Genomic DNA, 23,994 nt, shown 5'->3' with positions numbered 1-23,994 from the left:
GGGCGTCTTCCCTGTGTGCTTAATATGCAGTACCAAGTCGAGGGGGCGTCTTCCTATCTCCGCCAACAAAAATAGGCTGAAGTGAGAGAAGGCGAGAACGCTTCCGCCTTTGACCAATCACCTATTCCCAGGGCTGGGAATGATGGGTGGGGTCAAGAATTCTGACAAGTGATTGGATAATAGTAGTTCCCCTTTCCTCCAATAGAGAGGCTCAGCCTGTCCTGGGCGTGGCTTAGCAGTGTAGCTCCAGGGGAGGCACTGGCAGCGGAGGCCCCGGGAGCAGGGCAGAGTCGGTGGTGAGCCATGGTGGCGGCAGTGGCAGCAGCGGCAGCAATGCGGTCCCGGATCCTGCAGGCGAGTGAGGGTGGCGACGAGGGACCATGATGTTAGAAATGGGTCCTTTCCTCCCGTCTCTAAACCATGCTTCTGCCGGACTGACTTCTTGGCCCAGACCCTTCTTTGCAGACCCTTGTGTTCCACCAGACCCGTGCGTTCGGGCTGTCACTCCGTATCCAGCCCTGTCCGGTCATGCCTAGCCCTCCCCACTTTTGCTCCTGAGCCTTTCCTTTTCTAGCTCTGACCCACCCACCTCCAGTCCAGCTCAGTCCTTGCTGTCACCCGCTGGCTTGCTTTCTCTCTTTGGTTCCTCCCACCGTCTCTCTTTCACCTCTGTACCAGCCACCCCTGTGCCCCAGAAACTCCTCCTTTTGGTCACTGTTCATAGAGTACTTTTCTTTGCCAGGAACGTCCCTTCCCCCATCCAGCCTCTGTGTGAGGTAAGGGGCATGGAACGAGGGTCAGAGAAGAAACTTTGAATCTCCTATACACGTACCCTAGGTTTTCACATCAAAGGCAGCCATTTGCTAGCTTTTACAAACTATTCTGGCTCTTAGTGTTTTTCCCAAGTTAAACTTTTGGAGGTAAATAAGGGCATGCTGTTTTGCTAATACTTCATTCAGAAGACTAAACATTCCTCAAACAGATGGTAGAAAATGAGAGCCTAGGAAGACAGGTTCCCAAAGTCAGTTTTCAAGTGCCAACACACCCTCCACTCTTCTAGGCCGGGATGGAACCCCACAGAAGCCAGCCCAAGGGAGGTTGTAGAGCTACCGAAGCTTCCCGCCTGTGATCCCCAGCTTTGATTACGGCCTTTCCCCTGTGTCTTCATCTTAGCATAGACTTAAATCTGAGACAAGACTTGCTCTGTTCTTGGCAAGATTCTTAATCCAGCATTAAGCAATGTCTTTTACTCATCCACCCTAGGAATTTCTCCTGTTGCACTTTTATATAACATTTTATTTCTGTTCATCAGGGTTTTAGGAGTTCTACTGCAGAAATGTGTGCATGCATTTGATTCTTGGTGGAGTCCCCTAGTTCTAGTCTGGTATCTTTTTCTAGTAACAGATATAGCATTTCTTCTCTACGTTTTCCATTACCAGCCTCTTAAATCCTTTATAAAAGTCGTTCCCCTCTTGTCATTACCCCATCACCATGAGTCACTGAAAATCCTAAGGTATTTTGTCCTCTGCACAAAGAAGCAGAATATCTCTTCCCATGTATGTTATTTTTGGAACAAATACTCTTTTTTAAAAGTTGTAAAAAAAAAAAAAAAACCCTCTAAACTGACTTGGGGAGAAGACCAGAAATAGTTCTTAGACAATTACTATAATACAACAGTCTGATAAAGGCTACTCTATGTGGGCATGTGGTACATGTATGCAGACTTAGCTCTTGGGGAAACAGAGGCAGGAAAATCTCTTGAGACCACCTTAAAACTAGCCTGGGAAGGGAGCGGGCCAGAGAGTAGAAGTGGAGATGAGGAGGGCAGTTAAAGGAGAGGATGAGAGGCAACATTGTATACCGGCATTCAATAAGACACTTCAGTGAAACCTCGTGGTTAGTGGGGAAAAAAATCAACAAAAAAAAAAATGCTTTCTAAAATAAAATGCGGAGCTGGAGAGGTAGCTCAGAAGCCAGGAGTGAAGTCAGGAGTGCTTACTCCTCTTCAGAAGATCCCTGTTCAGTTCCCAGCACCCACAATGGGTAGCTCACAAGCATCTCTAACTCCAGCTTCAGGGGATCTTATGCCTTCTGGTTCCCAAGGGCACAAACACATATTGCATACAATCACATATACACAAAATTAAAAAAAAAACAAAATCAACAACAAAAAAACACCTGATAACTTACTAAACCTATATGTGTGTTTGCTCAAGTGCACACACACACACACAGAGAGAGAGAGAGAGAGAGAGAGAGAGAGAGAGAGAGAGAGAGAAGGAGGAGGAGGAGGAGGAGAAGAAGAAGAAAACAGAACATACTTTACATTTGTGACAGCCACAAATCATGGAGGACTAACAGAAGAATCCAAGAAAGATCAAATTTATATTTTCAGAGTTTTAAGGTTTATTTTTTTAGGGCAGCATACAAAGGAATGAGTGAGTTCTCAGTTATTTTAAGTATTCAGCTTGCTTTTCTGTTTTGGAATTAGAAGAATTTAATCAGCCCCCCCCACCCCTCTGCCTTATGTGATATTATCTTTCCTATTCAGAGATTTAAAAAAAAAAAAAAACAAAGTTTTAAAGGAACCCAGTGGCCTGCCTCAGTGATGCAGAGCCAGTCTGCGAATTTAACCCTAATTCTACTTCTTTCTAGTTTTAAGATTATCTGTGAAGATTAGAATTTTAAAACATGGTGAATTGGCTGGTGCTTCAGGTCACTGTCTCAAGATCACCTAGTTAGTAATTGATGGAGCTGAGAGTTTAGAACTTAGATCTTGGCATGCCTTTCTTCGCCCTGCCCTAGACTTTTAACATTCACAACTGTCATGCAATGAAACGGCTAGGCAATTGGGGGTGCCAAGGATACTGAAAGGACAGAGGAAAAGAGTCCCAAACTCAGCCTGTCCAATTCAGCACCATCTTCTTCAAGGGGCTGATTCTGGGTTTGAATGTTGCATTAGCCAAGGGGAGAAGACAAAGGAAACAGCAGATAGGAAATTAATATCTAGAGCAGTGGTTCTTAATCCGTGAGTCAGGACCTTTCAGGATTGAACAACCCTCATATCAAATATCCTGTATATCAGATATTTGCATAACAATTCCTAACTGTAGCAAACTTTATAACTTTTGTCTTAAAGTGGCAACAAAAATAATTTTGTGGTTGGGGCTTCAGTACAATATGAGGAACATAAGGGTTCCAGCATTAGGAAGCTTGAGAATCACTGATCTAGACTGCGAAAGTCATAGGCTAGTTTGTTCAAGAATTGTGCTAATTACTATTTCTTAGGAAATGTAAAATATATGAGGTCTAACCCTGCAGAAACTACATGGTGCTGTCTTATTATATTGAGTACACTGTGGATGTACGAGTGAAAACACAAAGCTTAACTGATTTGGAATGCTGAAATTAGCTGATCTGTACACTTTCTTTCCTTAAGGGAAAACACATGAAACAATATTAGTAATAAGTTATTGCTTGGTGACTATTCATCCTTTGATTCTGCAAAATATTAACAAGTCTTCAGTCTATTCAAGCAATTATACTAGGGGCAGAGAACACACTGGTCTAGTGATCTGAAGGGACACTTAATAATTAAACAAGCTACTATCCTATAATGTGGAATGGGAAATGGAGGCATTTGGGTGCTCGATGAACCCCACAATTAGGTGTTTATGCCATATCTGGGGTTGAGACTTCCTGAGGGAGTTAAGAATGAGCCGGGTAAGTGGAATGAAACAGACAGAATGGATCAGCATATGTACAACAAAGAAGATGAAACACGTCCAGAAGTCTTGGGCTAACCTGGGGGCAGATTTTTATAATGTCCGACTCCAGGACGGTTGGAACAGAGAGCAGGAGGAAGAAGTAAGCAAGTATGACGTTCAGGAAGCAAAAGTACTATGTGGCATCCTCTGTTAATCTCAACTGCAAGGACAATAGAAAACCATCAGAGGGTTTGATGCTGTTTTACATTGTGTTGCTAAAAATGGAATCCAGGACCTTGTAGACACTGGCTACTTAAAGGTTGAGGTGCACTCCCAGCAGCATGGAAGGGTTCTACATTTGGGAGTAATATGTATCCTCAAATAGACCAAGGATTTGTTAATGTTTTGCCTAATTCCCCTTAGAAAGACCCTATTTATTTCTGTTTATAGAATAGAAACTAGATTCAGAACATGTTAGGTTGGAAACTATGATTCTTGTTGGAAAGCCAGTATTGAAATCTAAAGAACAGATGATAATCAGGCTGGAAAAAGGACAGGGTGATGAGAGGGGAGGATGGGACAGTGTGTTCAGAGACTTGTAGGAAGATAGATGGGACTTGTGCCAGGACTTGTTTGGTTCACTGAGAAGTAAAAGGGGGAGATGAGGTGACATTCAGGATTCTCCTTGGTCAGCCAGGTAACTAAGGACCTCAGGTGGGTAGGTTTTAGGAAGAAAAGCTGGTGGGAGGAGAGGGAGTTTAGCCTTTCAGCATGATCCCAAGTAGAGGTGTGAAAATAGTTATATGGTATTGCCTGAAGAGGAAGACAGCTGAGGACTGCAGACCTGTGGATGAGCAGGATCCAGTTAGTCCACTGGGGTTGCTGGGCTCCCTTAAAGAGAATATACAGAATGGAAAGAAAAGCCTGGGACTAAGCCTTGGGCAGTGGAGTTGAAAGAATGATCCAGCAAAAGAGATGAGGAGATACAAAGAAAGGAAGCAGGGAGGGAGGGGTGGAGAAGACAGCAGGGCATCATGGAAGACAAGTGAACGGGCTCCAGGAATGGAGAGTAATTAGCCAGTTTCCTCTGCTGTGAGGTCCAGTTTAAGGAGGACTTAAGAGGAGTCACTGAAACTCGCGAAGGTTGGTGTAGATCAAATTGCTATTGGGAGCTGAGGAAGTAAAGATAGTTGAGAGAAGAAACTCAGTTGACAACATCAAAGATCTCAGGGGGAAGGTGAAAACTCAGAGCTCACTGGGACTTTGTGCTGCTCTCAGCTCCCTGGTCCTTGTTGATCAACATCAAAAAAACTCAAGGGAGACACTCATACTATAGTATAGAGGTGGAGCACTCTGGAGAAAGTAGACAATGGCCATGGGGAGCACTACTATCAATCACCATCTCAAAAGATGAGAGTGACCAGTAGCCTTCAAACCATCATCCCAGCTTTTCTCTCCATCTTTCACTGATTATTTCTCTAGTTAACTTTTGTAACGTGTTGAAAGTTTTTGTTCTAGAAATACAGTGTGAGATTTAGCATTATTATAATTGAGCCTCCCTTGACTCCCTAATTTTTTACCCTACAAAATATCAACATGTTCCCCTGCCATGAGGTACATGTGCCATTTTAAAAATAGCCTCATAACAGTGAAATTGACATAAAATAAGATGCACATATACCATTTGGCAAGACTTTACTGCCTGTGAAAGCATCACAGATAATAAAAATATCCATTACTCCAAAAAGTACCCTCTTAGCTCTCCTTACTGCTGTCCCTTTCATTCAAAATGCCATCAAATCTGATGGTGTTGTGTATGAGTTGTGTTGCCTGGTTTTATATCGGTGAAATCGTCTAATGTTTCAGCTCGTTGCCCCCACCCCTTGGAACAGTCTCGCTTGGTACCCGAGACTGGCCTGAAGAAATGAGCCTTCTGTCAGCTTCCTGAAGGATCTCCATACTCATCCCATCCTCAACCACTGCATTATTAAAATGTTACTATTAGGATATACTCTATATGAAAGGGTTCCGTTGTGATAGTTTCACACATCTGTACTTAGATTAAGACTTCCCTGGAAATCCAGGGCATGGCCTTCTTGATTTATTGTTTCTATAACTTTCTGTGTCTGGGGCCTTCACTGTCTAGACTACCAGGCTAGCCTTGAATTTGTGGTGACCTATTTTCCCCTGCCTCGCTTTTTATGAGACAGAGTCTCCCTAAATAGCCCAGGCTGACCTGAAACTCACTGTTTACACCAGAGTGGTCTTCGATTCACAGAGGTCTGCCTGCCTTCAGCTGCCAATGGGTTAGAATTAAAGATCTGTGCCACAGCAGCTGGACTTGTCTTTTTTTTAAATGAAGAATATACAGCCAAAGCTGGGAGTATAGCTCAATAGTGGAATGCTTGTAACATACATAAGGCCCTTGGTTTGATCCTTAACACCTGGGGGATAATGGGAAAGGACGGGGAGATCCAGTACCTATGGCTAAGCTTCATTTAAAAACAAACAAACAAACAAAAAAAGTACCAAGAATGGTGGCACACTCCTTCATTCCCAGCTCTGGGAAGGCAGAGGCAAGAGGATCTTTGTGAGATTAAAGCCAGCATCATCTACATATTGAGTTCCAGAACATCCAGGAATTTGTTGAGAGATAACTCTATAAAAAAAACAAACAAAAAGACATATGGCCCTAAGCATTAAGTGGTGACTTCTGCTTATAATCCTATACTTAGGAGGCCAATAGTGAATCACTGGGTTCAAGGCCAGCTTCAGCTACATAGTGAGTTCCAGGAAAGCTGGACTACAGGACAAGACCATATGGTCCGAGAGACCAAACACTAAATTCTTTACTTAAGGATTACGTTGAACATCATAACAGCCATTTGTCAAGTTTTCTATGCTTTTCTCTGCTTATTTATCAAATTGTGTTTTGTTGAAATAGGATCTTGGAGCTGGAGAGATGGCTCAGTGGTTAAGAGCTGCTCTTCCAGAGGTCCCGAGTTCAATTCCCAGCAAGTACATGGTGGCTCACAACCATCCGTAATGGGATCCAGTGCCCTCTTCTGGTATATTTAAAGACAGCTACAGTGTACTTACATGCATTAAATAAATCTTTAAAAAGAAAAGCAAAAAGAAAGAAATAGGGTCTTAGTATACAGCCATGGCTGGCCTGAAACTCACAATGTAGACCAAGCATATCGACAACCTACAGAGACCGCCTGTCTGCTTCCTGAGTGCTGGGATTAAAAGTGTGTGCCACCGCACTAGACATTTATCAGATACTTTTTAATCCTATAGGTTTCTTCTAAAGTGAACTTCACATGGTATCCAGCATCCTCTTTCTCCTCGTCATCAGTGGTAAGTAACTTAGGAGCTAAAGATGGATGTCTGAGAAGGAATCCAGTTTCAAGCTGATGGTGATCAAAATGTATCTATTAGTTTTGTGGTCTTTATTTTTTTTAATTTAAATTTGTATTTGATTTGTTTATTGATATTTTACCTGCATGTCCTGCTGAGGTCAGGAGAGGGTGTCCATATGCCCTGGAGCTTGTTACTGGTGACTGTGAGTGGGGGCTGGGAATGGAATAGGGTCCCAGTGCTCTTAACTACTGAGCCAGTCCCGTTCCCCCCCCCCCCTGTGTTTTGTGTTTTTAAAACTAGGTCTCATTATGTAGCCCTGGCTTATCTTAACTCAGTATGTAGATCAGGCTGGCTTTCAACTCCTACCTGTGCAAATGCTTGGATTGCCAGGTGTGTGCTGCTGTGGCCATTCCCCTGCAGGCTTTACAGCAGGCAGGCAGGGGTTAGAAAAAAAACCACCAGAGTGAGGTAAGAATGAAACTTGGCTCAGCCTGACTTTATTGTAACCAGTGCTGTACCAAGACCTGTAGAGTCTGGCCCAGATCAGTTTACTTTGATCATATTTAAACACAGAACATTTTTTGGGGGGAAAAGTATTCAGATAATAATTAACTAAGTCCTAAGTGTACAACAATTTAAGATATGTTTACATTGAGATTTTTTACAAAGTTCATTTGGCTTCTTTCACAAGAATGGGTACTGTTGACTCAGAGATAGAGCCCAGGATTTTCAGTATAGTGAGCTGGACTGAGATAAACATAACTCCTGCGAGTGTCAGGATTGGCCTGGATCTAAAATAACATAGAAGTCACTTAGGCTGTTATAAAATACAGATTAGATTACTCATAAAAATGGGTTTTATGGTTTAAAAGCAGTGCTCAGGATTTAAGAGGAAAGGGTCTGGGAAATGTAAAAGCTTGAATTTTAGGAGATCAGGTAGAGCCTGTCTCAGCAACAAAGGGTCATGGGGTTGCAAAATTCCATCATCCCCGGAATTCCAGGAAGAGCAGCTACATACCTCATTTCTCTGAAGAGGTTAGCTATGTGTTTAGTGTTCCTGGATTCTCCTGTGCTTGTCTGTGTACACAAGGTCTTTTTAGTCCTCTATGTGCCGCCATGCCCAGAAAAATGTCCTGTCCTGGTTTTCTTATCAGAAACTGTATCTATTATGTTTTAAACAGTTTCAGTCTTGCAAAATGTTCTTTATAATTACGATTTTTAATGGCTGCAGATATTCCATCAGGTTTAGGTAATTTGAATTTGTTCATATAACATTTAGTACGTTTCGGTTTTCTGGTATTGTGAAATAAGTATTTTTACGTCGTTTTGAATTCTTTTGGATTATTTGTCTTGAACTTTACTAGCCATGTCATAAGGTATAAGCCATTTCTATTGCTACTGGAAGTTTACATTTTGGTGGGGAAGAGGATAGAGAGAACGCTCAGCAATTAGATCCAACTATCCTCCAGAATTCTTTCTTTACAATAGAAAGAGAAGCAAAATAATTAACATTTGTTTGTTTGTTGTTTGCCTGTGTGTGTGTATGTGTGTTTTTCTCTAGCCAACTGTAAAGCTCTTCATTGATGGGAAATTTGTTGAATCCAAAAGTGACAAATGGATTGACATCCACAACCCAGTAAGCAAAACTTTTGGGGGACTTAAACCTACTAGCCTAGAATTTGGGGAGCACGGGGCAAGGTGGGGGCTCGGAGCTCTCCCACAAAGCACAGTGTTGCTGCTGTGAGTAGGTTAATGTGGGGAAGTGAGGCATTGGCAAAACGTGTTGGCTTCTTTCCAGGCCACCAATGAAGTTGTTGGTCGGGTTCCTCAGTCCACCAGAGCCGAAATGGAGGCGGCGGTTGCTGCCTGCAAACGTACTTTCCCTGCGTGGGCAGACACATCGATTTTAAGCCGGCAGCAGGTCCTGCTTCGTTATCAGCAACTCATTAAAGAAAACCTGGTAAGAAATTTGAGTAGTCTACTAGCCTGTTTCCCAGGGTGTGTTGGTCACCTCTTTAGAGACTTGTTCAGCTGTCCTCACTAACTCTATAACACAGAAGGACATCGGTCAGGACCCTTCTCCTCATTCGAGTTCTCCCTTGGAGGAAAACGGGAGCTGGATATAGAGCTCAGTGGTAGAGTATGTGCTTAGTGAATGCTAGCTAGGGTTTCATTGCCATCAAGAGACACTATAACCAAGGCAGCTCTTATAAGGGACAACATTTCACTGGGGCTGGCTTACAGTTTCAGAGGTTCAGTCCATTATCATCATGTCTGTAGTATGTAGGCAGACATGGTGCTGGTGAAGGAACTGAGAGTTCTACATCTTGATCCAAAGACAGCTAGGAGAAGACTGTCTTCTGCAGGCCGTCAGGAGGAAGGCCTCCTCCATCGTGGACAGAGCTTAAGAATAAGACCTCGAAGCCTACCCCTACAGTGACTCACTTCCTTCTACAAGGCCACATCTACTCTAACAAGGCCACACCTCCTAATAGTGCCACCTCCCATGGCCAAGCATATTCAAACCACCACAGTGAACATGAGTAAAACCCTGGCTTCAGCCAGACATGTTAGTTTGTGCCTGAAATCCCAATACTTCGGAGGTAGAGGCAGAAAGATCAGGAGTCAAGGCCAGCCTCATATATAAAGTGAGTTTGAGGCTAATAGGAACTACATGAGATCTTATCTCAAAACAACACAAAAAAAAAACTCATAAAGTAGATCCCCAACATCAAGCAAGTAAGTAAATAAGGGAACATCCTTGGATTAGTTTCTATTTCTATGTTTTCTCTCTAGAAAGAAATTGCCAGGTTAATCACATTGGAACAAGGGAAGACTCTGGCTGATGCTGAAGGAGATGTATTCAGAGGCCTTCGTAAGCTGGGAGCCCCTGATTGGACTTGTGGGAGAGATTACATATGGGAGGCAGACCCCACACTGGGAAGGCTGATTCTCTGTGTAGATTTTGCTATCCTGTGGTATTTTTTGCTTTGGCTTTCCCCACCCACTTTTGAGGTAGAGACTCACTATGTATCTCTGGCTGCTTCGGAACTATGTAGCCAAAGCCGGCTCTGAATCATGGCCCTCCTACCTCAGCTTCCCATGTGCTAGGATTATAAGCTGTGTACTACCATGCCCAGCAACACCTTTTAAAACAGCTTTAAGGCAATATTTGTCAGGTACTTTTGAGACTAATTTACTGGGTTTTGTTTTGCTAAGCACAAATGTTTCAGAACACATATACATCTTACCATCTTTTTTTTTTACCCACTCAGAGACTCTGAGGAACATGGGAAGACAAATCCCTGTCATTGGCATGACTCACCCCGTATTCTCAGGACTGAATAGAGTGCGACAAAGCTAAGTAGTACTTAACATGGGAAGCTGGTGATCTCACTGATGTCTTCTCTCTTCCAGAGGTGGTTGAGCATGCCTGTAGCGTGACATCCCTCATGCTGGGAGAGACCATGCCTTCTATCACCAAAGACATGGACCTCTATTCCTACCGCCTGCCTCTGGGGGTATGTGCAGGCATTGCACCATTTAATTTTCCTGCCATGATCCCCCTTTGGATGTTTCCCATGGCTATGGTTTGTGGAAATACTTTCCTAATGAAACCATCAGAGAGGGTACCTGGAGCAACCATGCTTCTTGCCAAGTTGTTTCAGGATTCTGGTGCCCCTGATGGAACACTGAACATCATCCATGGACAACACGAAGGTAACTTTTTTATATGGCTACTTAATATGACTTCCAAAAAACTAAGGTGTTAAAAATCGATTGGGATTTTTAATGCCTATTTAAGGTGCATGTGACTCTGTGTATCTGCTACATATGTGTGGGAACCCACAGAGGTCAGAACAGGGTATGGCAGCTCTTGAAATTGAAGCTACAGGTGGTTGTAAGGCGCACAGTGTGGGTGCTGGGAACTGAATTCATATCCCACGGGAGAGTGTGAAACACTCCTGACCCACTGAGCCATCTCTCCAGCTCTGTGATCAGATATTTTAGGATGAGTAAATTAGTGAGAAAGGATTTACTAATAGTGACCTTCATGTTTAAAGGTCATGTGTCTTAACCGTTTTTGTCTTGTCATCTGGATGAGCTAAAGTAACTAGCAAGGAGTAGCCATGTTTCTTACACTAGTCTACATAATGGAACACCAGGCAAAGATGAGATTAAAGAGAAAGTTTATGTTCTTGTTTAATATTTCAACAACCTTTTAAGGGAGGTGCAACTTTTCATCTTACAGATAAGAAGATAAAGACAGAGTGCAATTAAGTCATTTGCTCTAAGTAACATGAAATGTAACAGAAAATAGGAAAATTAAGACACATCTATCCAGGAAGGCTGGTTCTGGTTCTTACTTATAGTTTTCCCTATCACCTCTTGTATGAGGGTATGAGAATCTAACATGTAACATATTTTTTAAAGATTTATTTATTTATTACATATAAGTATACTGTCACTGTCTCCAGACACACCAAAACAGGGCATCAGATCCCATTACAGATGGTTGGGAGCCACCATACGGTTGCTGGGAATTGAACTCAGGACCTCTGGAAGAACAGTCAGTGCTCTTAACTGCTGAGCCATCTCTCCAGCCCCGTAACATATTCTTAAAGATAAAATTAAAAGATCAAGTCTTCAAAAAATGTAATTGTATTTAAAAAAAATAGAAGCTTTAGTCTTTATGGGTTGTCTAAAGGGATCAGCATGTAGAGGCGCTTGACACACAAACCTGATCCCTGGGCTCAAATAATTCCACAAAGCTCTCTTCTGTTGTGTGTATACACACATACATACACACACACACACACACACACACACACATACACACACGCACATACATAAAAATAATGAAAATAAAGTTTAAAGAAATTATGGCTTTCAGAGATTAGGATTGGAAATTCTGGAATACTAATGAGAATAAACAAGCTAAATATAATTTGTAATTTAAAGACAGGTGTGGTGGCACATGACTGTAATAACAGTATTTTTGAGGCAGAAGCAGGTGGGTCTCTTGTGAGTTTGGAACCAGCCTGGTCTTGTGAGCTCAAGGCCAACCATGGCTACATATCAAAATCCTGTTTAAAAAAAATATATAATTTAAGAGAAAAAAAGAGCACCTCATAGTGTGATTCCCATGTAGAAATGTGTGACTGTGGGTCACAGTGTGGGCAAGGGGAGATCTGCCATGTTGGTAAGTCTGGGCAAGGGGGGGTCTGCCGTGTTGGTAAGCCTGGCTCTTTATCCTTTGTGGTAATCATTTTTCTTTTCTTTTCAAAGCTGTAAATTTCATTTGCGATCATCCAGACATCAAGGCAATCAGCTTTGTGGGATCCAACCAGGCGGGAGAGTACATCTTCGAAAGAGGGTCAAGAAATGGCAAGAGGGTTCAAGCCAATATGGTGACTTCCTATTCCTTTAGATCCTCAAACTTGACAATATGTATATGTAAGACCTAGGTGCTGTCCTGCAATAGACAGGCCACTCACCCCACGTCTCGTGAAGGCTGGTGTTTGTCATTTCATCCTGAATGTCTTCTCCCTTAGTCTCTGAACATTGTGAGATGTCATTGTTATAATTATCATCTTTTATTATATACACTTTATCTTGGTGACAAGGGGCACATTCCTCCTCAAAACTGTTACTCAAATCCTTTAGTCTTTAAGTATTAACAGCCAGATTTTCACTTTCTTGACATTATTTATTGCTTCTTTAAAAAGTGTGCTCTACTTGTGATATGGCTTTAAAATATGGTAGAGAGCCACCTTTAACCCCTGCAAGCGAGGCAGATCTCTGAGTTCGAAGCCAGCCTAATTTACAGAGTAAATTCCAGGACAGCAAGGGCTACACAGAGAAACCCTGTCTTGAAAAACAAACAAATTTAAAATGATAAAGAGCTGGTTATGCCTAAGGATATTTCATCTTTACAATTACCAGTTTGTGAAGGAATTGGGAAGGGCGAGTCCACACAAGGCACTGGCTCATATGTCCTCATACAACACATGACTTACCTTTATATTCTCTTTCTTTATATTCTATTTTTTTTAACCTGTCAGTTTGAAAGTAACCAGCCCATCACCATGTTAATAGTGAGACTCTGTCTCAAAATAAAAGGCTGATATTTGCCTGGCATGCATGAGGCCTAGGTTTAATTCCTAATACTTCAGAAGCTAAAAATTAAAAAAATACATATTTGTTCAAAATAACAAACTATGGATTTTCTTTCCATAAATCCTCATGTATTAGATTCTTTGCTTAACCTTTTTTGTTTAGGTGGAGCCCCTTGGTCTTCTGGAGGCCCGATGACCCAGCATAGGGGAATGTTTAGGCTCTCAGGCAGGAGTGGGTAGGTGGGTGGGGGAGCACTCTCATAGAAGCAAGGTGAAGGGAGGAAGGGATAGGGGGTTTGTGAAGAGAAACTGGGAAGGGGAATAACATTTGAAATGTCAATAAATAAACAACAAAAATGTGAATTTTGCTAAAGAAGACCTATATACTTTCTACATTTCCTTAGGGAGCCAAAAACCACGGGGTAGTCATGCCAGATGCCAATAAGGAAAACACCCTGAACCAGCTGGTTGGGGCAGCATTTGGAGCTGCTGGGCAGCGCTGCATGGCTCTTTCCACGGCCGTCCTGGTAGGAGAAGCTAAGAAGTGGCTTCCAGAACTGGTAGAGCGTGCCAAAACTCTTCGAGTCAATGCAGGTAATCAGTGAGCTGTAACTTTAGACTTCGCTTTTGCAGCACTAAATTCTCCCTTGCTGGAGGAGAACGATTATGTTCCTGTTATTGCCTCTCCTTAATTCTACTTGTCAGTCAATCTTATCTCATCGGTCAAATTTTATGATAATAAAACCCTTAGACACCTCTGCTTGGTTTATAGGAGACCAACCTGGAGCTGATCTTGGCCCCCTGATCACCCCCCAGGCCAAAGAGAGAGTCTGCAATCTGATCGATAGTGGAAGAAAAGAGGGAGCTTCCATCCTTCTGGATGGGCGAAAAATTAAAGTCAAGGGCTATGAAAATGGTAACTTTGTTGGCCCAACCATCATCTCCAATGTTAAGGTGAACAACTCTAAATTACTTTATAAATATAAGAGCTAAAAACTTAACCTTAGAGTCTTTGAAATCTCACCCTTCTACAAGTGAAGATATTTAAGGTCATAACTCTTGCTAGGATTGCTCAGCTATTCTGTCTGGAAACTAAATAAATCTTCCTGGCTTCCAACCAGAGCTCTTTCCATTGTGTGGCACATGCCCTAGCTTCCTTACTATCGCTGTGATAAAAATGGCCAAAAGCAACTTAAGGAGAAAAGGGATCTATCTGGTTTGTTTTGTTTTGATTATAGTTAATCACTGAGGTAAGAGATCAGGGCAGGAACTCATGGCAGGAACTTGGATGCAGAAAAGGAAGACGAGACCATGAGGGAAGGCTGCTTACTGACTTTCTCCCTATGGCTGGTTTACCTTGCTTTTTTATATACAACTCAGGACCACATGCCCAGGATGGCACCACCCAGAGTGGCCTGGACCCTCTCTCACCAATAAGTAAGAAATCACTACACAGATCTGCCTACATGCCAATCTGAAGGAAGCCAGTTAAGGTTCCTTCTTCCCAGATGACTAGGCTACGTCAAGATGACACAAACTAATGCAATAAACTTTCCATGGGAGGCTAAATATTCTCAGCTTTGAAGAAATACAATCTCTGTCACAACCATTCTGGTGTATAGTATAAAATCAACTACAAATACATGGCTATATTCCAGTAAAATCTTATTTATGGACACACATTTGAATTTTTTAATTTTATGTCAAGAAATATTTTCTTAACCATTAAAAAAAGGTAGAAACTATTTTTAGCTTGTGGGCTATGCAAGAACAAGCAGCTGGCATATTTGGCCCATAAGCAGCAATTAAAACCCTTTTTATGGAGGAGCTGGAGAGATGGCTCAGCAGTTAAAAGCACTGGCTGCTGTTTCAGAAGATCAGGGTTCAATTCCCAGCACCCACATGGAGGTTCATAACTGTGTAACTCCAGTTTCAGAGGATCTGACAACCTCACACAGACACACATGCAGATAAACCAGTGTACATAAAAAATCATTTTTAAATTTATAATGAAATAAAACCCTTGACTTAACTTGTCTCCTGTTAGTTCCCTTGTAGTATCCCAGTCAATATATTAACACCTAGTATTTGACTGCCTTGCCCTGTGCCCACTTTACCAGACTAAAACAAAAGAAAGAAATTATATATTAATTTTTATTTATCAAAGTGTGGCAGTCTCCCATCTAACATTCATGACTAATTGAGGCAGGCTTTTTGTTGTATGTCCTCACTTACCCTGAAGGATCATTGATTGAAGGTTTTTGCTATAGAAATGCAGAGGAAAAACTTATTGTAAGCAAACACAGCTAGCTGAGTGCTGAGGTAAAGAATGTTTTGAATGTTTAAGAATGACCAATATCAAAATGGGAGTCTTATTTGGAAACAAGGGGATGAAGGAAAATGGGTTGTTTTGTTACAGGGCATTTAGCAAGAAGTTTCTAGAAAAGCTCTGGTACACTTAATATGTTTGATTCATAAAAATGACTTCATGTAACTTTCAGTAAAATTGTATGAAACCAGTTGTCCAGGTGCTGGTGCTAGGCCTTGAACTTGAAATAGAGTACCGAAAAGCAAGAAATGCAAGAATTCCAAGTTCTTTACATGGTGATAACACAAAAGGTTTCTACCTTTTGAACAGAAATAAGAGAAGATGAAGACTCACTAGCATGGAGGCAGCTTGTGCTGACAATGGATAGTGACTCAGAATGCCAAAAGTATAAAATATGCAATTAAAAAAGCTGACTTATTTTCTGGATCCATTTCTCCTGACAGCCAAATATGACTTGTTACAAGGAAGAGATTTTTGGTCCAGTTCTTGTGGTCTTAGAGACAGAAACACTGGATGAAGCCATCAAGATTGTAAATGACAACCCATATGGAAATGGAACTGCCATCTTTACCACCAACGGAGCCACAGCTCGGAAATATGCTCACATGGTGGATGTGGGACAGGTTTGTGAATAGAATTTTTGGAGATTCTTACAGCTGTTTCTGAAAAGGAGACAATAAACAATGATCAGTCAACTCAGCTTGTTTGAACACTGCCCCTTTAATTGTTCACAATTCCCTGTCTCTTCATCAGGAATAAAAGTTCTTAGGGTAGAGTACAGGGTGCAAAATAACTACTTAAAATCGATTTCTCAAAAAAAAAAAATCTAAATCTAAAAATCAAAGCAAAAATAAAATTAGTCTCTGTTACCATGTGCTTCTGCGTGGACACTGTGGGCCAAGCCCTCGGGGAGACTCTTCAGCTTCCATGTGTCTTGTTCTCTTTAGGTGGGCGTGAATGTCCCCATCCCAGTGCCTTTGCCAATGTTTTCCTTCACCGGCTCTCGATCTTCCTTCAGGGGAGACACCAATTTCTATGGCAAACAGGTAACTTTTGAGTTGGAATTCTCTTTTTCTTTGAGAAACTGTCTTGAACATATTCAGAGCAAGATTACATAAAGAAGGGTCTGCTTGCATCTGCTGAGGAGTCATCTGCTGTGTGCTCTATTTCCCAGGCCCCTAAAAAATTTTAAAAGTTAACAAAATTTTGCCAGATACCTCTTCATGAGTAATTCAAGGAAAAAGCATCAGTCAATCCAAATATTTACATGGATTCTGGGAGTCTGAACTCAGGTTCTGATGTTCATGTGGTAACTGCTTTACTCACAAACACATCTCCACAGATTTATTGGGTTTTTTTTTTTTTTTTTTGAGACATACATAGTTTTATATATCCTCAGATGGTCCCCGACTCACTGTGTAGCCAAGGATGACCTTTATCTCTTGATCTTTTTGCATCTATATCTCAAGTGTTGGAATTACAGGCATGTATTACTATATGATATATGTGTGTGTGTGTATATATATATATATATATATATATGATACATGCCTATTTTATAGCATGTTAAAGAATGAATCCAGAGCTTCATGCATGTTAGAGAAGGATTCTACCAATTGAGCTATATCTGAGCCCCATAAATGTGGATGGGTTTTTTTTGTGTGTGTATGTTTGTGTGTAGATGTATGTAACTATAAATGTGTATATATAATTATACATAAATTATATAAAATTTATATATTTATAACTTATACTTAATTATATATAATTAAATATGTAATTCATATTATATGTGTAAATTATATATTTAATTATTTATAATTACATATATATACACACACACACACACACACACACACACACACATATATATATATATATATATATATATATATATATACATACATTTTGGCCTACATGTATGTTTACGCACCGTGTACTGTCTGATACCCTCAGAAGCCAGAAGAATGTGTTGGATGCCCTGAAACTGGAGTTACATATGGTTGTGAGCTGCCACGTGGTTACTGGGAATAAAACCTTGGTCCTCTGCAAGAGGAACAGAAGCTTTTAGTAACTGAACTACCTTTCTACACCCCCATAAATGTTTTGGGTATACTATTTTATGAATAACCAGTGGATTTTGTTGTACCAACTACTCAAATAGCAACATGAATCTGCTCACAACACCACCTTCAGCAACTAGCTTGAAAAGAAGTATAAGCTGACTCTTCTCTCTCTTATTTTATTTTTAAGGGCATCCAGTTCTACACTCAGCTAAAGACTATCACATCTCAGTGGAAAGAAGAAGATGCTACTCTTTCCTCACCTGCTGTAGTCATGCCTACCATGGGGCGTTAGAAAGTTCTTCAAGACTCAATCTAGCCTGAGTAATTCCCCATCATTCTTGGTAACCTTCATGCGCCATCTTTGCTCAAAACAGATCCATGAGAATGGAATACATTGCAACAAAATTCTTTTTCAGAACTCTCAATCCCTAAAAAGTTGTAGGGAGTGCAGGAAAACACTAATCCAGGCCTTCACTTGTTCTCCACACCTCTCCACAGTTTTGGAGAGAGCTGTTGTTAAGTATGAAATGTTTGCCTAGAATGAATGAGAGCTTAGAACTGTCTTCTAACAATTCTTTTCTGATGAATTGTAGGGGAATATCAACATAGGGGAAGATCTTCCAATCACTGAAACTATTCACCCTCTGGTTGAGCCTCTATTACAGCCTTCCATTGGTCCCACACTATCTAACATGTAATCTAGTTTTACTTATCCCAGCATGGTAATGACTGCTTTTCTGCTCAATACCACTTTCTTCTGTGTGATTCATGGCCACCATTTAATTCTACTATTGTCCATGTTCTTGCTTCTTAAAATACTTCTCAAGGATACCTCAGAATGAAGTGATAAGTTAACTGTTTGTTACATGTACCATTCTTCATGGTTTGCCTCAACAATCATTAAATCAGTACTCCATCCATTAATTCAGATGCAAATAAATCCTTAGACAAAATATCTCACAAGTGATCTTTGACCCAGAAATCAGAGGATCTGTAATAATAATAGTGGATAGACTTTTGCCTTAAGTAGGCTTAACCTATTATTTGCCAAAATTTATGATATTCTTTCTTTTGCAGCATTTCTTATTAGTTGATACCTTTTTATGAAAGAATTCTTCATATAGAATAATTGATTAGGCTACTAGAAACTTCAAAGTTTCATGCTTTGACAGTACTCAGTCACCTTCAACTTAACCAGTTATTCAGCTGCCTTTAAGCTTGCTTCTCTGATAATCTAAGCCTTAAGTCAGAAGAGGCTGATGTTCTGTCTGACCTTCTGAAGCCTGGCTTTCTGAACTAGACAGCTATGGGTTCTGCTTAGTCCTTAGTGCTTAGTGAGATGTGGTGCTGGTCCTCTATTCTGCACAGCCAGTGTGGACAGTGCTCCTCCAGTCTGTGTGGGTTTTGGTGAATTAAAATAAAGGTGGTGAAAAACCTTCAAATGTCCACTTTTCGGATATAAGATTATTAGAGTAAGCAACTCTGGTAGGATTCAGAGCTTCGGTCACTTTAACAAAACACAGCTAAGTAGACATTTATCCTCTCTGACTGAAATGCCCTTTGTATTCTTTTAAAATATAGTTCATACTTAATTTAATCCAACAATTTTGGGCTGGGTTGAAAAGTGGTTATTATCTAAATTCCAAATAGAATTTAATCACAGAAAAAAAAGAATCTAATCACAGACTCCTAATATTTTCCTTAGATATAAAAGAAGTTACTTTTAAAAAATTATGACTAATCAGAATTGCACTACTTCTAATTATGACCAACAGATTTGACCAGCTATTTGTGCTCAAAAGGATTTGTTTCTTAGATGAAATTTATATTTGGTTATATTAAGGTTAATATCATTAAAACAGAAAGCCAGCATTTTTCCTTTTTGTTCTTATATGGCCTCATTGAATTTTGTGAACTTCTATACTGATCATGAATAACAAAGTACAAATAAAAAAGCCTTAGGAAAAAAATAATTTTGAAAAGTGTGGCCTTTTTCTTCCTTTGTTCTCTAGGTTACAGTGATTTGTGTATGTTTGTGCCTATTTAAAACATAGGATGAAGGGTGAGTCCAGGTGAAGCACTTTGCCCTAGTATGCACAAAGGTTCAATCAGCAGCACTGAAAATGTTAATAATGTAATACATTTATGACTGAGCTGCTTATTTCAGAAAGTAATCTACAGGTTCTTCAGTTACATACAACATGCCTCATTAGTATGGATATTATTATAAAATTTTATATGATCAGAGCTGTTTGGAAAGTAGAGAACTATGAACTAGCAAGACATCACATAGTGAAAGTTAACAGTAATGTATTGTTTGATTAGAGAGCAGATTCCTTACTATGTCAGAGTCCTGTAATCCTTGAGGAATAACACCAGGTGACACCATTTTATCGGAGTCTGATACTGGTGCTTGCTGGGTGATGAAAGTTTGATCTGGAAGGTTAGTTTCATCCCTATAATAAAGAAAAAAAGTGTTTCAACAGCCGTGTACACTTTGGTTCAGAACCACAGACTTATATCATTCTCACTTAACTAAGCTATAAAATATTCACAAGGGACACTGTGTTCAGGCTCTCACTCATAACTCTGGCAGGAGAAATCTTACCCAGTTTCTTTCATTTCTCCACTGTCATAAATAATATGGTCTGGAACAGGTGGCTTAGAACTCTGACTGTATTTCCTGTGGTAGATAAACATCAATGAACAAATGAGGCAGTGTGTCATTGTGCCTTCCTACTCTTAAAATGCTGAGCTGCATTTTAGTTGGATAGTATTTCTATTCAGAATGCATTTTATAAACATGACGTGATAAGGAATCGAATGTAACTGTTTAAAGTTCAAACGTTGTATTCAAGAAACAAGTATTTCTGGAGGTATCCATGCACAGTGATTGCTAGTGGAAGGTAAGAATGAGAGAACTGATCAAAACACCTAGAGAAGCTCCCATCCCACAAAAGAACTTCACGGAACTATAAGGATGGGTCAGCGGGTAGGAGTGTTTGCTGTACAAGCAAGAAGACATGAGTTCCAACCTATCATTTGGAGGATACAGGCAGATCCTGGGAACTAAACATAAAACATGAACAAAAAACAAAACAAAACAAAACAAAAAAACCATATGCCAAGTGAAATGGGTTTTTGGTTGTTCTGAGATAGGGAGAGCTGCCCCCAGTTCAACGTATAGCCAAAAATGACCCTGGTCCTCCTTCCCCCTCTCTAGGTTAGAGGAATTTATAAAAGTATGAAGGGCCTGGATTGGAGCGATCTGTCTTCATTGTGAAGGTCAAGGAAGTTTCTGACAAAGTAAAAGATTGAGCTCATTTCTAAGGTTAACAGAAGGGCTATAGAGGAAGACAGCAGGTGCTTTGACATCTGCACAGGCACCCACACACACCTGTGCACATATAATACAGACTCACAAACGACTCTCAGGACATAGAAAAGTTAACTAATGAAGACAGGTCCAGGATAATGTGTGCGGTTAATAAACAGGAAATAGGATATAAGTGATTTACTATTCTGAGTGAGTTTATAGAGGTAAAGAATATCACATGTTGACTTCTCAAGAAGTCACATGTGCCAGTCCTAAACTTAAACAAGTGCTGATGAAAACAGCATAAACCTAGTCAAATGATGGAAACATCAAATGCTCCTGTAGTTAAAAATGAAAAATCTTTAGTAAAACACTAATAGTGCCTCAGTGATGGCTTAAGTAATTTATTTTAGCTGTTTCCTGATTATACTCCTCTGACTTAGGCCAATTAATTTACAGTTGTACATAGCCAACTGTGAACTTTTACCAAGTTCCTATCTTACTCGGGAGGTGGAGGAAGAGCAGGACTTCAGTGAGCTAGAAGCCAACCTGAACTACATGAGCCTCTGCTACAAAATAAACAAATCAAACAAATATCAGCCTAAAATAATTTGATTATCTTTGCAAACCAATGCAAGCTCGAGTTAAGTGTGCCTGAAGGTGCCACACGGTCGGCGATCCTTGGCTTCCATGTTCATCTCCCAGTCTCTGTCTAAAAGCTTCAACAGCTGAACAAGTAGCTATAGCCTTTAACGTATTTCCTTTAATTCCCAGTAACAACACAGCCGTTGTTCTTGTGTAGCTTCTGGGTTTGACAACCTGCTATTTCATTACAAAAATGGGAAATTACCTAGTAGCAAAACCATTCATTTTTGCAAAGAGCAATCTTAAGACTTTTTCCTTTTGCTCCCAGGTCAAATCTCTAATATCCACATTTTTTTGAGTAGTTGGCCTAAAGAATTTCAAAGGGGAGAAAAAAAAGAAAGGTAAAAAATGTATTCAAAGTAAACATACCTTCTCTTAAAAATATAAAGTATGTAAACAGAAATTTTCTATACCATAAGCAGATATGTAATGATTTCAAAGCAAACTGCACATTACAAAACCATAAAATCTTAAAAAGACTGTCCTGAGGCAGTTCCCAGGGCAGATCACTGAAAACAGAGTGCCATGGAGAAATCGAATGCATCTCCATATGGACTCAGCTGCCACAGACACTGCACTTTTTCATGCTACAAGTAAATCTCTAGATATTTTAGAAAATTTGAGACTTTTGTTCTGAGTGATATAGAAAACGGCCTCCAATCCACAGAACAATTCTGCATGACAGTCATTAAGAATCAGATTGAGCATGCTCTCAGAGTGGGGTTCACCTAGACCTTAAATCATTAATAACTCAAGAGCTAAGAAGATACCCTTGTGGCAATTTTTGGTATTTAAAAATCATTATGTTTAATCTATACACACCAAGAAAACTTTGACTATTTCCATGTTACATTTTGTTTTACATGTACTTTATGCTTATGGTAACTAGTGAGATTTCAATGCATACTATCAAACCTTTAAAAAAAATCAAGTACTGACAAAAATACATTCATATAGTTTTATGACAAAATGCCTTTAAAAATCTGTACATGTATCTCTGTTTTTTAAAAAAAAAGTTGTAAAGAAAAAAAGAATTATATTGATTTTTAAAAATTATTGTTACCTATTAATTTTATTTCAGAATAGTAAAGGATCACAATAAAATATCTGAAAAGGTATGATTAAAAATGTTTAACCTGGACTTAGTCAAATTTTTTCAACAAATTTCCAATTTATAAGAACTAAGATATGGGGGGCTGGAGAGATGGCTCAGTGGTTAAGAGCACTGACTGCTCTTCCAGAGGTCCTGAGTTCAATTCCCAGCAACCACAAATGCAATCTGGCACTCTCTCTTCTGGTGTGTCTGAAGACAATGACCGTGTATTTACATAAAATAAATAAATAAATCTTTAAGAAAAAAGAACTAAGATAAAGAAACTAAGAGACATTACAATGATATTTTATGGGACAAAATAATAGTCACCTCAACAAATTCCTGCCATAGCTACAAGAATACATGCTAAGTCTTACTATGTCAAGCATAGTTCCTGTTCTCAAATATCTTACTAAATCTATGCAACAATCTGACTTTGTTCTTTTTTAGAGGAAGAAAGACATGTTAAGACAGGCTCTCTGTGGCTCAGCCCAGGGATTTGTGTCTGTCCTGTACTATGGTGTGAGCCACCACAACCTGCTGAGCTTATTTTTTTTAAAGGATATGAAAACACAGGCACAAAAAGACAATACGTTTCAGCATTATTAGTACCATTTCTCAGCCTCCATGAGATCCTGATTCACACTATTGGTACTTTGTTCTTTGCCATCAAAGGTCCTGATTCTGGGGTATTCTGTTCTTCCCGCACATGCTGTTCTCATTTTTAAATTGAAAGCAGCTTGTGCTATCTGTTTATAATGCTTCCTGCTGGTCAGAATCTGTTGCTTCACTTCGTAGAGAGCATCTAGAAAGAACTGTTCCACTTCTGTCCTCTCATCCAGTATGTTCTTAGCCAGCCTCTTCACTCGGTTCATCTCCCTGTCCTTCATCTCAACAAGTTGCTGCAGCTTATCAATCTCTACCAAACCTGCTTGGTTCTCTATGATTGCCTTCTGCTGCAGTTTCAAAACTTCAGCCTCAAACTCTGTGGTCATGTAAGTCAGAGCATTCTCCAAGCTTACCACCTTCTTCTGAAGAGTTTGGATTTGTGATTTCTGCTGGGTGAGTTGCAAAATTTTTTCCTTAACCAACAGATCATTGATTTCCTTAAAAACAGGAAAGGGAGATTTTTTTTTTCTTTAAATATCCTAGAAGGTAAAGTCTCTCAGTAATTTCTGTTACCTAAGGGGGTCTGAGCTTCGTGTCAGGTGGAAGCAATTACTTTGAAATCTCTGTGGACAGAAAAAGTAACCAATAAATAATACCCTTGGGTCTTTGACTAGGCCTGTGAAGATGACCCACTGATTTTAATTAATTAGGAAACTTCCAAACTTCCTCTATAATTCTTACAAGGTT

General features: G+C 40.1%; 2 protein-coding genes across 2 annotated transcripts in view; one reads left to right on the top strand and one right to left on the bottom strand.

Moving 5' to 3' along the window:
• The first annotated feature begins 238 nt into the window (after positions 1-238).
• Positions 239-19,551, top strand: ALDH6A1 (aldehyde dehydrogenase 6 family member A1). Its single transcript, XM_080939487.1, has 12 exons — positions 239-354; positions 7,008-7,067; positions 8,632-8,706; positions 8,869-9,030; positions 9,867-9,945; positions 10,488-10,790; positions 12,360-12,481; positions 13,594-13,783; positions 13,962-14,143; positions 15,962-16,141; positions 16,466-16,564; positions 17,772-19,551. Exons 1-12 carry the CDS (start codon positions 304-306, stop codon positions 17,874-17,876), a joined length of 1,608 nt encoding a protein of 535 aa, XP_080795613.1. The 5' UTR covers positions 239-303; the 3' UTR covers positions 17,877-19,551.
• Positions 16,572-23,994, bottom strand: part of BBOF1 (basal body orientation factor 1) — a gene marked incomplete at its 5' end in the record, with an annotated part of 25,046 nt that continues 17,623 nt past the window's right edge. The window contains 5 exons of the mRNA XM_080939495.1: positions 16,572-16,696; positions 19,926-20,040; positions 20,193-20,267; positions 21,751-21,852; positions 23,251-23,744. Coding sequence (XP_080795621.1) covers positions 16,682-16,696; positions 19,926-20,040; positions 20,193-20,267; positions 21,751-21,852; positions 23,251-23,744 — 801 coding nt within the window. The 3' untranslated portion in view covers positions 16,572-16,681. The remainder of the gene's footprint in view (positions 16,697-19,925; positions 20,041-20,192; positions 20,268-21,750; positions 21,853-23,250; positions 23,745-23,994) is intronic.

The sequence above is a fragment of the Micromys minutus genome (genome assembly GCF_963924665.1).
Source record: "Micromys minutus genome assembly, chromosome: 1".
NCBI lineage: Eukaryota > Metazoa > Chordata > Mammalia > Rodentia > Muridae > Micromys > Micromys minutus.
Note: the sequence above shows the minus strand (reverse complement) of the source record. Positions and strands in the feature narration are given on the sequence as shown.

Bases quoted from the DNA above. Each gene is read 5' to 3' on its own strand.
- ALDH6A1 (XM_080939487.1), top strand. From the start codon at position 304: ATGGTGGCGGCAGTGGCAGCAGCGGCAGCAATGCGGTCCCGGATCCTG. The intron at 7,068-8,631 runs GTAAGTAACTTA...GTTTTTCTCTAG, and splicing joins CTTTCTCCTCGTCATCAGTG to CCAACTGTAAAGCTCTTCAT. The intron at 16,142-16,465 runs GTTTGTGAATAG...TGTTCTCTTTAG, and splicing joins ACATGGTGGATGTGGGACAG to GTGGGCGTGAATGTCCCCAT.